At 43.0% G+C, this 13,738-nt stretch overlaps 1 protein-coding gene across 3 annotated transcripts in view; it reads right to left on the reverse strand.

Moving 5' to 3' along the window:
- Positions 1-142: 142 nt before the first annotated feature.
- Positions 143-13,738, reverse strand: part of CNTNAP2 (contactin associated protein 2) — a 1,803,519-nt gene continuing 1,789,923 nt past the window's right edge. For all 3 annotated transcript variants that reach the window (XM_053266196.1, XM_053266197.1, XM_053266198.1), the window contains 2 exons: positions 13,270-13,338; positions 143-9,548 (listed from right to left, as the gene is read on the reverse strand). In XM_053266196.1, the coding sequence (XP_053122171.1) occupies positions 9,349-9,548; positions 13,270-13,338 (269 nt within the window). In that variant the 3' untranslated portion in view covers positions 143-9,348. The remainder of the gene's footprint in view (positions 9,549-13,269; positions 13,339-13,738) is intronic.

Raw genomic sequence — 13,738 nt, forward strand, 5'->3', positions numbered from 1 at the left:
TATATATTTTGAAACACACCGACCTACTTTAGTCTGCATCCTAAGGTTCAGGACAGGAAAAACCTAGAATCACCGCCAACCACCTTTTTTAAAGGGGAGAAAGAAAGGGGGGGGGGGAAATACACACACACTACACATTCAGTCTGGCAAGGCTCCTTTAATGTACTGTTACATATTTCAGATAAGGCCTTACAGATTATGCTCTTTATAAATTTACAAACAATTTATTATCCTTAAAGAAACAGTGTTTTTTCTTAATCACTTTTGTGTACTTCAGTGGGTATGTTTATTATAGCATAACATAGCAAACAATGTCTGTAGACCAAATGTCTGTAGACCAAATGTCTAGAATAAAGGAATCCCAGATCCATGGTATTCTTGGATCTGGTTTTGCAGATGGCATCAACATTGTTTGGAATACACTTTTTCTCCCTGATGGAGAAATGTGCTAACTTTAACTTAAATTAAAAAAAACAACCAAAAAACAATGCATTAAGCACATCACCTTTGATACAACTTTAATTCGTACACTTAAGAGGTAAGGTCAACTTTCCCCTACAGGTGATGGTGTTCCACTTTCTCATTTAGCTTGCATGCCAGTTAAATGAGCAAATTAAATAAAGGGGTGGTTTAGTCCTCCATTAACCTAAAGAATCATGGGATTATTGACTCAGATGGATCCAAACCAATGACAAACCACACACAACTAGACAAGATTAAAAAGGAAATGGTTGTCTCCATCAACCATTTCCTAATACTTTTTCAGTTTTCTTTGCTTTAATGCAGTTCTGAGATTGGTACTGTATAGTAGGGATGTGCACGGAACAGGTTCAAAGGGAGGGGGAAAATAACTTTAAAGACTGGGTGTGTGTGCTCTTACCCCCCATCACGTTCCCCCCCCCAAATCTGTCTTTGAAATTGGTCCTGCGGGGCAGCAGCGTACCTCCTTCCCACCCCAGTACGTTGCGGACTGGAAGTAGTCAGAAGTGTCCGCTGCAGGTGTGCACGTTGCGACATGCATGAGCACATTGAGCTCACTCGTGCGCATGTTGTGATGTGTGCACACGCAGCGGCCACTTCTGACCCGCAATGTACCAGGGTGGCAAGGAGGTATGCTGCCGCCCTGCAGAACTGATTTCAATGACAGCGCTGGTGGGGGGGAAGTGATGGCGGGGGTGGTGGTTTAAGAGCACCCTCCCCAGTCCTTAAAGTTATCCCCCCCACCTTTGAACAGTCTGAACCACCTGACTTTCAAACAGGTTGAGAGGTCCATAAAGGGCCTCCAGCTCTGAACTGGTTCCGTGCACATCCCGACTGTATTGACATCCAATTGCTGAATGAATCTTTCTGAGTGATTGTCTTTCCTCTCTAGGCATGTCCACCTCAGCCCCATGAGGTGCCTCATCCAGCAAGGACACTCATCTGATTTCACAGGAAGAACCACCCCTTATGAAGTTCTCTGACATCATTCCACAAGTTGAGTAGCAATGGGACAATAATAATGCAAAATGTCGTCTTCATCCCTTTGTCAGGGATCCCACGATGCACAAATATACATTGGCTGTCATGCCCACTCGGCACACCATGGGCAGTTCTGCACTAACTGCATGATGCAGATTGGAAGTAATGGGCTCCACAAGCCAGATTGTGCAATTTGCTGTATTAGCACAAGGGTGCTGTTGCACAATAGTGCGGGCATTGTTTTAGACGCCTGCAGCAGTGCAAACAGTGCGGAACCACTCACAGAACATTGCAGAGCATGTCAGCTGCTATATTTAGATACATACTGAAGAGCAGTATCTCTTTTGGAAGTTCAGATGGGCCCCCCCGGTAGTCTCACATCTAGGCACTGACTAGGCTAAAGCCAGCCTAGTGTTAAGATAACATCACACACCCTCAAACTGTTCTCTGAACTTCATTTTGTATCATCTCTTAAAAGTGTCATCATCCCCATCAGTATATGGACAGAAGACTTTTTCTTTGTGCCTATTTTGTTGAAAATTGCTAAAACCATGGGATTCACAGCCTCTGAATTTTCAGACTTTGTCAAATGGTGAGAAAAACCTCCTTTCCCCAGTCATTAAATGATTGAATTACCTTTCAATCATTTCCCATCTTGTAGGGACAGTGATTCTCAAACCGTGTCAACAGGCCAAAATAGTGTGCCACAAGAGTGGCTCAAGTGTGCCTTGAAAAATTAAGTCGTGTTGAATGCATCACCATTTTATGCTGGGCAGAGCTGCGAAGCCCCGTGCAGCACCAATCTAACCCTCTCTCTGCCAGTGTAGAGACTGAGATGTCAGCCAAAGGAAGAAGGTAGGATCTACCGGGATTCCCTGATGCAACCCGTGCTAGAGCTGACAGGTTTTGGGGAACCCAGAAAAATCATTGATTGCTCATCAGTGGGCAATATTAACTGGGCTTGTTAATGTAATGGCAAGGAGAATGCCACCAATTATTCTGGCTGAGAAAGTGCATCTTTTGAATGAAGCATGCACCCCATTTTAATAGAGAAAAACAAACTGTGCCTCAGGTTTCAAAAGTTTGGGAATCACTGCCATAGGACTATGTCATGTGAATTTACCCTGAACCCCTAGTTTGTGGCAAATTGCCCTGGACTTTAATATACCAGATTTCTGAATATTCTCTGAAATTCAATCAGTCTGAGAGACAGATTTCACAGACACAGTACAAAAGGGTTCACTCCACCTGAAACTAGGTTCCTGACAAAGTAGCACTAATTCAAAAGGAAAATGAGACTCAGAGAAAACAAATCCAGACCATGCAGATTGTGTTTATTATAAACCCAGCTATCCCCTCTCCCCAAACCCTAATAGCAACAGACCATTGCCTAAACATCGCAGCCTGTAACTACAGCTATTCTGTAGCTTCTAAATAATTGTGGGATTAATTACTGTGCAAAATGAGAAGCTAGAACAGGACAATGTAAAGGCCACTTAGAAACATCTCCATAAAAATATCTATACATTTGTCAGTAAAACTGAAGTCAGCAAGTTGATACAGATTATCCCCTTCTTTCTCCCCACGCCATCCCCCATTGTCTCGTTACAAAAGCACTGGGGAAATCCATCTATAATTTTGAATGAAATGAAGTTCAGTTTGGCTTGCTTTAGCATCTTTCTCTGAGGAGCCTCTTGCAAAATAATATTCAACACATGTTTATTCATTTTCACCAAGATTAACAGCTAGAAACCAATATGCCAAACCATACTCTACTCTGTCGTATCTCAGTATTTGAAACCCATATCTTCCCAGTCTAAGTCCAACATTTAGCCTGCCCACCAGTGTTCCCTCTAACAGGGATTCCCAGATGTTGTTGGCTATAACTTCCAGAATCCCCAGCAAAAGCCATTATGGCTGAGCATTCTAGGAGTTGTAATCAACAACATCTGGGAATCCCTGTTAGAGGGAACACTGCTGCCCACTATGTCACACTGACTCTCGCAGTATGAGACAAGGTGAAATAATCCATGATAATTAATCACATAGTTAACTGATGATAGCAGTTTCATAAATTCAAGGGAAAATGCAATGATTGCATGGAGAGCAATGTTGACCCTGATCTCTCTGCTGAACAGATGGCTGGCTGAAGCATTGATCTCTTGTTGGGGACATGAAAATGGGTGCCTGGATCTAGCACCAGGTATTGGATGGATACATTCACACACACACACACACACACAAAATGCCCACCCTTTTATATGCCTTTGTATATATGGTGGGAGATTACAGATGCAAGCCTCACCTCACTTATGTGTTCAACCTGCATGCATTTGTGTGTTTGTGTGTTTGTGTGTGTGTGTGTGTGTGTGTGTGTGTGTGTGTGTGTGTGTGTGTGTAAAAAAGGGTACACATTACTAGAGTCTGGGGACTAGGTGGCAAGCCTATTACTTTTAAGGAAAAAATAAAATAAAACTAAATCTAGCTCATGTGTGAGGATGATCATGCAAACATTTCCCTAGTTATGTGGGGTGTTCAGACATTGACTCGAGAAAAATCTCACAATCAGAAGCAGAACAGAACCAGTAACATTTTATATGGTGATTTGCTGTTTCAGGTTTTACTCTAGAGGAAGGAAGAAGAGATAGAGATGCTTTCTTTCTCAAGAACTACAAGTCCTAGAATTCCATCGTGCCTGCTCAGAGCTGGCACCAGAAAACAAAATATTCGGAGACACTGCGAGGAAGTTGAACTTTGTGCCACATGTTGGATTTCTCAAAGAAGAACTGTGTATTTCACATTAATGCTCCCATCCTTCATATAAATACGGAAGTGAGTCCATGGGGAACAATTCCCCATATACACTGATGCTCAGAAATGTACTCTGACTATATAAAACGTATCTTTCTTTTAAGTTACCATAAGAGTCCAATAAGGGAGTGAGTGAGCTAGCTCCTTGTTGAGGGAAAGGTGCTCATCCCCTTTAGTATTTCCTTTGCATAAGCAGGAGGAACTGAATACAGTGTGGCAAGGAGGAACAAACACCATAATAATTAGGGACATCTTTGATTCCAGTGCTAGTGGGAACCAGAGGTGTCAATCAGATTTGCAGACCCCAGAACAGAGATGAGTAAATGAGCTAGGCCTCTGGTCTCCAGAGTGCATAGAAGAATTGGCAGTAAATCCCAGGGACAGGGAATAGTGACTAAAAGGCATCTGTCAGCACACACATGTATAATTAATGCACATACTTGCCATACGGTCATAGCTGGCTATTGATACAAATCAGGCAGCCAGAACTGGAAGCTTAAGCAAAGGGAGTTGGAAGAAGCTAACCCCCCCCCCACAAATTTCCCATTTCCCCCCAAATTGAATAGGGTCACAGGAGGAGGGGAAAGGGGGCCCATGCTACACATTAAGGCCTGGTATCCAAGCATAGTTTATCTGGGTTTGGGACATGTGAAGCTTCAAATTATATAATCTATATACCCTGTTTTTCTGGTTAGAGCCTACCCCCATAGGCTACTATATAAATGTTTCAATTAATATATGGACATTGGCTGCATGGAGTGTGAAGGGCCTACAATCATGATATCATGAGAGGAGAGCTGGTCTTGTGGTAGCAAGCATGACTTGTCCCCATAGCTAAGCAGGGTCTGCCCTGGTTGCATATGAATGGGAGACTTGATGTGTGAGCACTGCAAGATATTCCCCTCAGGGGATGAAGCCACTCTGGGAAGAACATAAGGTTTCAAGTTCCCTCTCTGGCTTCTCCAAGATAGGGCTGAGAGAGATTCCTGCCTGCAACCTTGGAGAAGCCGCTGCTAGTCTGTGAAGACAATACTGAGCTAGATAGACCAATGGTCTGACTCAGTATATGGCAGCTTCCTATCTTCCTATGTTCCTAACTCATCTTTTCCTCCCCACACCCCACCCACGCAAAATGAACTGCACTTTTATTTTTTACATAGGGCTATAGAGACAGTGTCTGAATGTATACCTGCTGTACTATGAAGTTTCCACATGATATTTCTAGGCAAACTGATGTCCACATAGAAAAGCCCCCTTGCAGTTGGATTTAAAGCAGCCACCATAATGGCCATTTCATCATATGAAAGAGCTTCAAGATAAATTTAAAAAGAAACCAATAAGGCAAATTCACACTCACACTCTTATTAAACCCATCCTTTCTCCCTTCCAATTTCAGGAGAAGGACTTTTATTAATGTGGCTCTCACAAGGATTAAGATTTCAAAAATTAATAAAAGAAGAGCTTTTTGGATTAGGAAGGTGATTTTGTAGACTGAGAAAGTTGTCATAATGCACGTTTATGACATGTTCTGCCTTCCTATGGAAGGAGAACTCTTCATTAAAAAGCCAACGCACACACACAAATCTCTGTTGCAATGAAGGTCAGGTGAAAAGTTCTCATCAGGTTTGGGAAATGGGGAAAGCAAATCAGTTAGGTCCATTTATTAGCAATATGTCCACCAAATATGTGGGTGTGTTGTAGATGTGCTGGCTGTTGCTTACTTTTGTATCTCTACATCAGTTCTTAACCCTTGGCTCTCAGGCTTGCTGAGCAAGGCAGTCTTTCCTTGTGCAAGTTATGTTGGATGATTATGCTAAGCATGCAGATGGCTATGCAAGGAAAGAGCAGGTTGCTGATGTGACAAAAGACACAGATGGCTTGCTAAAGCAGGGGAAAGCAGTGACATTCTTCTGTGCTATTCCTAGGGTGAATGGAAATTTGTGGACTCCCTGACCTCCTAGCCATAGAGATTGTGCACATGACCTTTTATCTGAGTGGACAGGGGGGCTGGTGAAGAGGCAGGCTCCTCCCTGCACACAATCAACACTCTCCCCAAGCAAGCAGAGCGAGGAGCCTGGGGCATTGAGGGATCCTCCCTCAGCCAGGTGCTCTTGCTGTCCGGCTTGTTGTATGCTCGGGTTGCATGCAGCCTAAGCATACACACAACCCCGGCACCAGAGTTAAGGGCGCACTCACACCTTTAACCCTGACTAAAGGCTGGGGTAGCAATTGGGTTGGGCAGGAGGGCAGCGCCAGGATCAGGCTCAAACCCAAGGCTGAACTGCCCAAGCCTGGGCTAGGCTGCTTGTGTGAATAGCTTATAGTCTATTTCCTTCCACTCCCTCAACTTTCTGATGCTGTATCTCTCAGCAAATACCAGGAAAACTATTTGAGAGAAGAAAGCAAACCGATACATTCACCTACACACACGAGAACACTATAGATGATTTGTCAATGAAGTTCTCTTTCCAGATTTGCAGGGTTTTTGCAGTATATAAACTATTGCACTCCCCTCCATTCCCCAGAAAAATAAGTGAGGACTCAACTAAAATAGAATAGCATCTTTAGTACATTGATGTTATTTTGGATTTCCAGTTCTTAGAAGGATATAGAAATGTTTCAAAGCTGTGCATACCAAAATTGTGAGCAGATGGATTACATGGATCCACAGCCATCATAGGCATAAAACCTTTTCACAAGAAATCATTAATTTTTTAAAAATACATGATAAGCAAGAGACCATACAATCATATCTTCATTAGTTTGTGCTACACAACTTTCCATAAGACTTTGTCAGTGGAGAATCTCATTAGCAATGGGATTTTACTTTTTAAAAATTGTCTGCCATCAAACAAGATTGTGGGTGATCCTGTCTTTACTGGAAAGGAAAGGCCAATTTGCAAGGTGAATCGATGGTGGTAGTGATCAAGGAATATTGGGCTTGTATACAATACAAAAACTTGAACCAATTTCATACCTGTTTAACTGTCAGAGATCTCAGCCAGGGGACTCTGGAAGCTGCAGTTCTGTGAAAGGGCAAGAGCCATTGAAGAACCCACTCTGATGACTCCCAAAGTTCTTTGGGACGTTTTGAGAGTTAATCCAGTTTGAAACCAATGTAAGCATATAGTGTAAAAATGGCCTCCATCATAATTTGATGAACACATTTCCATTGGTAAATACTGCATTCATATAAGAAAGCTCAAGCCATGAGATTTGCTCTGAAGCAGCCCTTTCACACAACCATGGCTTGCTAGAGAAACACAAGTGGATTAGCCCCAGCTCTCTCTACTTTTGTGATATGATCCATATCCCTGAAGCATTAGTTATTGCCTTATCTGCCCTCAAAGTGCCCTAAAATAGATTATGAGATAGACTGGGGGGAACTGTGCATTAAAGAGAAATAATGCTCTGGGACTGCAATTCTGCAGGTTTCACTATGCACAGGATTATTCAGTCCCTTCATTTCTGCCTTTCAACTCAAGAGGAAACTGCTTCACAATATCCTGCACAACAGGGTTTCAGAGGGAGATTTAAAGAAGAATGGTATGCCACTAGCAGATAAATATATTGCATGAAATCTCCCGGATCAAATGTATTTGCTAACACTGTAGTAATATTTCTGTAACAGCCTAGATACAAACAGAAGCAAACAAACTTGTAAAATCTGGTTCTAATTCCCTACTACGATGCTTATGTCTACATACGTACAGCATACGCCAATATGTCACAGGTAGAACAGCTGTGGTATGATTACCTCAGATCGGCAGAGTCGTAACAGAGTTAAATGGAATGTTCTTCCTTCAGAATTGGGCAAGAAAATAAATAAGGCTTCCTGTGCTTTATAATGTTTTGCTCTGACACTGATAACAATGATAAGGGTATTTTAACATTATTGATTAAGTACTGTACACAGTTGTTATCAGGTGCCCTCATCAGACATAGATCTTGAAGTGTTGGCACACTTGATGGAAGATTGATGGAAGATTGAAAACAGGCAAAATGTGGTGCCCTCCTGCCAGCAAGTGTACCCAACACCCTAGTTTTCTTTTTCTCAAAGAGCAGGTCTACAGAACAAACTTATATAACTTTTAAACCAGTTTAACTATTATTTTTCTCCAGGGTCCTTTGAAAAACAATCCTGGGAATTGTGCCTTGCTGAGGATACTGAGAAGTCTATGTTAGAGCTCTTCCAACATTATCTTTAGTGGTGTGGGAGCCACTGAAGCGTGACTCCTTTCTGTACCGCTCTGTATTGTTGGAAGTCTGAGATAACATAGAATGAACCTTCTAGTGTCAGTACTGCCAGCCCTAGAGGGTGTAGCAGTGCTGGTGTGGGGAGGAGCTGCAATATGGGTTCCTACCAGATGGCCTCATGTGACCAAGGCATCCTGCAGCAGCTCCCATACCACTAAAGATAATATCAGAAGGGACCCTTACATTCTAGCCTTCTTCTCACTGTCTCAAACTCAGCAGTTCCCAGAATTCTCTGTTGAAATGACTGATAAATCATGCCAAGTCTGTAGTGTAGGTATGCCCATATGAAACACATTAAAACAATAGCTGAAACATTGTGTGAGCAAGACCCAGCTATTACAGTATCCTTTCTATGAAACTATCTACGCACGAATGCTAGACAAGAACAGTCCCAGGCTTCAGAGATTGATTTGCTGTTGTCTGGAGAGAAATATTTACATTTTAAAGGGCTTTAAAAAAATAGAAACGTGGCCCTTGTTATCACAGGTATTTTTGAACACTGCTAGCCACACACAAGACGACAGGTGTTTATTGACAAGCATGAACCAATGCTGAACCTCTTAAATGCTGCTTTCCGTTAGATGGATATAAGAAGGGGAGATTCACTGTAAATCAATATTAAAAAGTACTTTTCTGAAATGTTGTCATATTTCCAGTTTCAGAGTCTGTCCCTTGCTCCTCCAGTTGTGCTGATCTCAGTTTTTGTTAAACTAGATGTGCTCAAGAGTCTGTAAGAGAGCTCTCTTCTTGCTGAAAAAGTCTTCCCCAAACCCACCCCAATCCCTCTTCCCAAGCCTTCTGCTCCCCCCGCCACCCGTTTTAAATAAGCCACTCTTTTTTGCTCTCATCAATGGTTTCCGTAAAGTTGGGGTCATTGTTCATGATGGCCGCATCAGCACTCTCAGCAGATTCTGCCCCTTTGGCTTCATTGGTGTGGTAGGTTCCCTTGTGACGGAACATGTAGCGAATGAGGAATACCAGCGTCAAGAGGATAGTGAAGATCACAACAGCAATGATACCTAAGAGAGAGGGAAGATTTAGCACTTCAACAACAACGAAAACATGATTGTCATTCAACTGGATCTTGATGTTAACCGACGAGTCAAACCATTAAAAATCTGGGTTCAATTCCACTTCTGGTTTATCAGTATTTTTCAACTTACTAGTTCAGTTCCAGTCAGATACAAACTTAAAAAAACTGGTTGGATATGTGAGGAGCTGTGGTGCCATGGAAATGCAAGAGACTCCCAGCTTCAGTTCAAAACCCCTCTGCACTGAGGTTTTGTTACTATCAACCTATGCGTGGGTGAAGCCCCAGGAGGACTACCAGTCCTAGGCTCTGCCTACAAATTTCTCTTGCTCTTCCTCCCCTTCCTTCCAGGTTGCTCACTGGGAAATATAGTTCCTGCAGATACAACTGGAGCAGAAAGGAGCTCTCACAAGAACTGTCTGAGTGCCTGGTTATTTATTTATGAGCCACTCACCACTTTGTATGTTTAGTGATTCTGTTGTGGTTCAGGTTCAAGGCAACTAAGATATTTTAAGTTAAGATTCAGTTCTGGTTCACTGAAAGCCCCTCTCTGAGCTGGTTTTTGGGTTCAGTTTGACTCCCTGATGTTAACCAAACATGAACATTAACTAAATGTGGGGATGAGGCCATAGCTCAGTGGTAGAGCATCTGCTTTGCATGACAGAGGTCCCAGGATCAATCCATGGCATCTTCAGGTAGGGCTGGGAAAGACTCCTGCCTGAAACCTTGGAGAGCCACTGCCAGTCAGGGTAAACAATACTGAGCTAGATGGACCAATGGTCTGATTTGACATAAGGCAGCTTCCAATGTGCCAATGAAAATTGTGATTCCCTGCATGATGTACCTCAGTGTAACTGGCAACTCATTCAGTGTCTCAGTGACACTATAGAGCATTACACATCACGTGGGGGAGGACAGCTGGTCTTCTGGCAGTGAGCATAAATTGTACTCTTTGCATTTGGTACAATTGGTTTGGTACATTTGGTTTGCATTTGGATGGGTGACTACATGTGAGCACTGTCTGCTTTAGGATATTCCCTTTAGGGGATGGGGGTGTAGCTCAGTGGTAAAGCATCTGCTTGCATGCAGAAGGTCGCAGGTGCAATCCCAGGTTTCCCAGCCTACCTGTCATCTCAAGGTAGGGTTGGGAAAGACCTCTGCCTGAAAACTTGGGACAGTCACTGCCAGTCATGTAGACAATACTGAGCTAGATGGACCAATGGTCTGACTTCATATAAGGCAGCTTCCAATGTCCCTAGGCAGGTGTTGTTTTCTTTAGAATAATGGGCTTGTGCAGGGAGAAGTGCTTGAGGCTATTCCCACAATCACCCAAAAGCAGGCTAAGGGAGCCCAGACCACTTTGGGGTGATTGTGTGCTGCAATGGGAGCCGTGTGGCAGCTAGCCACACGAAATCCCCCTCCCCTTAAACAAGGTTAATGGAGCAATCGCTCCATTGACCTTATTTTTGTGCTCGTGTGTCGCCGCGGCTCACGGCGACACATGAGTAGATCCCCCGATTGGGAGGCTGCAAGCTCGGGGGTCTCTCTGGGATGTCCCACGTGCTCGCATCTAGGGGCCATGTGGCTCCCGATCCCTGCAACCCCCACTGGCTCCATGACGGAGCCGGCAGTCATGTGGGCAGACAATCTGGCTGCCCAGCTACAAGCGGCTGCTCATCTGCGTGGAGGGTAGGCTAAGCCCGCTCTCCCCACAGAATCCCATGTCGTGTGAAGCGCCTCATTGTGTGCTAGCCTCAGTTCAGTTCAGTTTTATTGTGATCTTTGATCAAATATACAATCCAGATCAAATAAAAGAAACCTTGAAGGTAGATATCAATATAAACACATATATGCATATTCACATGTAGAATCTAGTGCATATTACATAGAAAATTGAGATAAAACAGTATAGGACAAAACAAAATTAAAAAGAAAGAAGGGGGGGCTTTAAAGTATCTGTTGTGTGCTAGCCTCAATTTGGGTAGGACAGTGCAGGACGTGCCTTCCCCCCACCCTTGATAAAATGCTGGGTAAATGATCTGGATTGCCCACTGCTGTCCTTTCCAGATGAAGGATAGGACGCAATCACTTCCCCCTCCTCCTACCTCAATGTTTGCTGACACATGACTGTTTCTCAGAAGTGTGCATGGGGCTTGGGGTCTGGTTGGATGCTCCTCCTACCCTGATTTTGCTCATGAGAACCAGCTCAATATTTGCATTCATACCCCCTTGACTTGCTCACATAAGCCCCTTTTCAATCATATATATATATATATATATATATATATATATATATATATATATATATATACATAAACACACACACACACACACACACACACACACACACACCACATATATATCTCCACATTGGTTCACACTATTGATATACAGTTTTCACTCATTCACATACTTTTTTGGTTTGAGTGTTTGTAGGGGTGCCCCTGGTTTTGCATGGTGTATTGCAGGGCTATGTTGCTGGTTTTCTGGTGTGTTTTGGAGAATATGTACAGGAGAACCTCGTTACTCGCAGGGGTTCCGTTCCTCACCTATTACCATGAGTAACGGAACTGGGAGCAACGAGGCATTACGGCTATGGGTAAAGAGGGGTTAGGTTCCAGGGTGGAGGGAAATATCTTAAAAATGCTCCCAGAACTTACTGTGGTGTGCTCCGCAGGTCCCCCATGTGCCCAGAAATGCTCCCCAAAGGAAGAAATGCCATCGAAAAACATGAAAATTCTGATTTTTGAAAGAAACAAGCCACAGAATGGCTTCTAGAGACAAAATGGAGGGTGGAAGTGACCTCTGCAGTCACTTCTGGCCCTCTAGGAACCATGGATACATGGGTTTTAACTCTATCGTACTCGCGGATACTGGAAACGACTATCTATTAGACACCCCGTGGAACTGCACTTCTCCCTTTTGGGGCTTTTGGGGTGGACTAGAGCCACCACTACATAAGGTTCAAAGTTCCTTAGGGAATGTCATGGTAGTTAAATCTTACCAAAAATGCATTTAATGCTAACATAAGAAGAGAACTGGTTTTATGGTTGCAAACATGGCTTGTCCCCTTAGCTAAGCAGGGTCTGCTTGGATGCATATGAATGGGAGACTAGAAATGTGAGCACTATAAGATATTCCCCTCAGGAGATGGAGCTGCTCTGCGAAGAGCAGAAGGTTTCAAGTTCCCTCCCTGGCTTCTCCAAGATAGGGCTGAGAGAGATTCCTGCCTGCAACCTTGGAGAAGCCGCTGTCAGTCTGTGAAGACAATACTGAGCTAGATGGACCAATGGTCTGATTCAGTATATGGCAGCTTCCTATGTTCCTGCGTAAGAGCCCTGCTGGATCAGTTCAAAAATCCATCAAGTCCAGCATTGTTTTGCACAGTGATCAATAAGATGGCTCTGGAAAGCCCACCATAGCTCACTATATTCTATGAAGCAGATAATAGTGCAGCTGGCATTTGTTGTTTCATTAATCATTTTATTTATTTCTGTCTATTACCACTCATTCTGTCCCAAGTGATCTGGGAACGTAAACATTTTAAAAGCAAACTCCAAATAGATTTGAAAGCCCTAACCTCTTTATTGGCTTAGCTATGAACACCAAAAACCTATATTAAATAAATATAATTGAATAGATCATGTCCTATTGGTGCACACATCTACACCCATGTTCAAATAATTTCCCAGGCTAATAACTTTCCTTACCTCCAATAATTGCTGAATTCCTGTTAACGCCACCTGCAATCACTTGACCATCGTATGGGAGATTGGCACCTGGTACATAAAGAAAAGCACACAATTCTAGTTATAACACAGCCCTCAAATACTCATTTCCTCACTTGACACCCTAGAAAATATCAGTGTTTTAAAAAAAATTTAAACATAGATGGTCAACATGGATGCTTCTTTTGTCTCATATCCTGCGGGCATAGTTACATATACATACCAATAACTGTAATATCTCTTTGCAACTTATATAAGAAATGAAAGTCCGACCATAACAGAATTTCGTATACTTCTGATTTCCTAGAATACTATGTGCAACCTCCCAATATGGCACAGGTAGCTAGTGGTATGGGCTTGGAATGTGCTCACTGCCCTTGAGCTTAGAAGTCCTGGATTCACACCAGTTCAGCCATAAATTCACTAAGTGGTCTTAAGCAAGCCATTTTCT

The sequence above is a fragment of the Hemicordylus capensis genome, chromosome 6 (genome assembly GCF_027244095.1).
Source record: "Hemicordylus capensis ecotype Gifberg chromosome 6, rHemCap1.1.pri, whole genome shotgun sequence".
NCBI lineage: Eukaryota > Metazoa > Chordata > Lepidosauria > Squamata > Cordylidae > Hemicordylus > Hemicordylus capensis.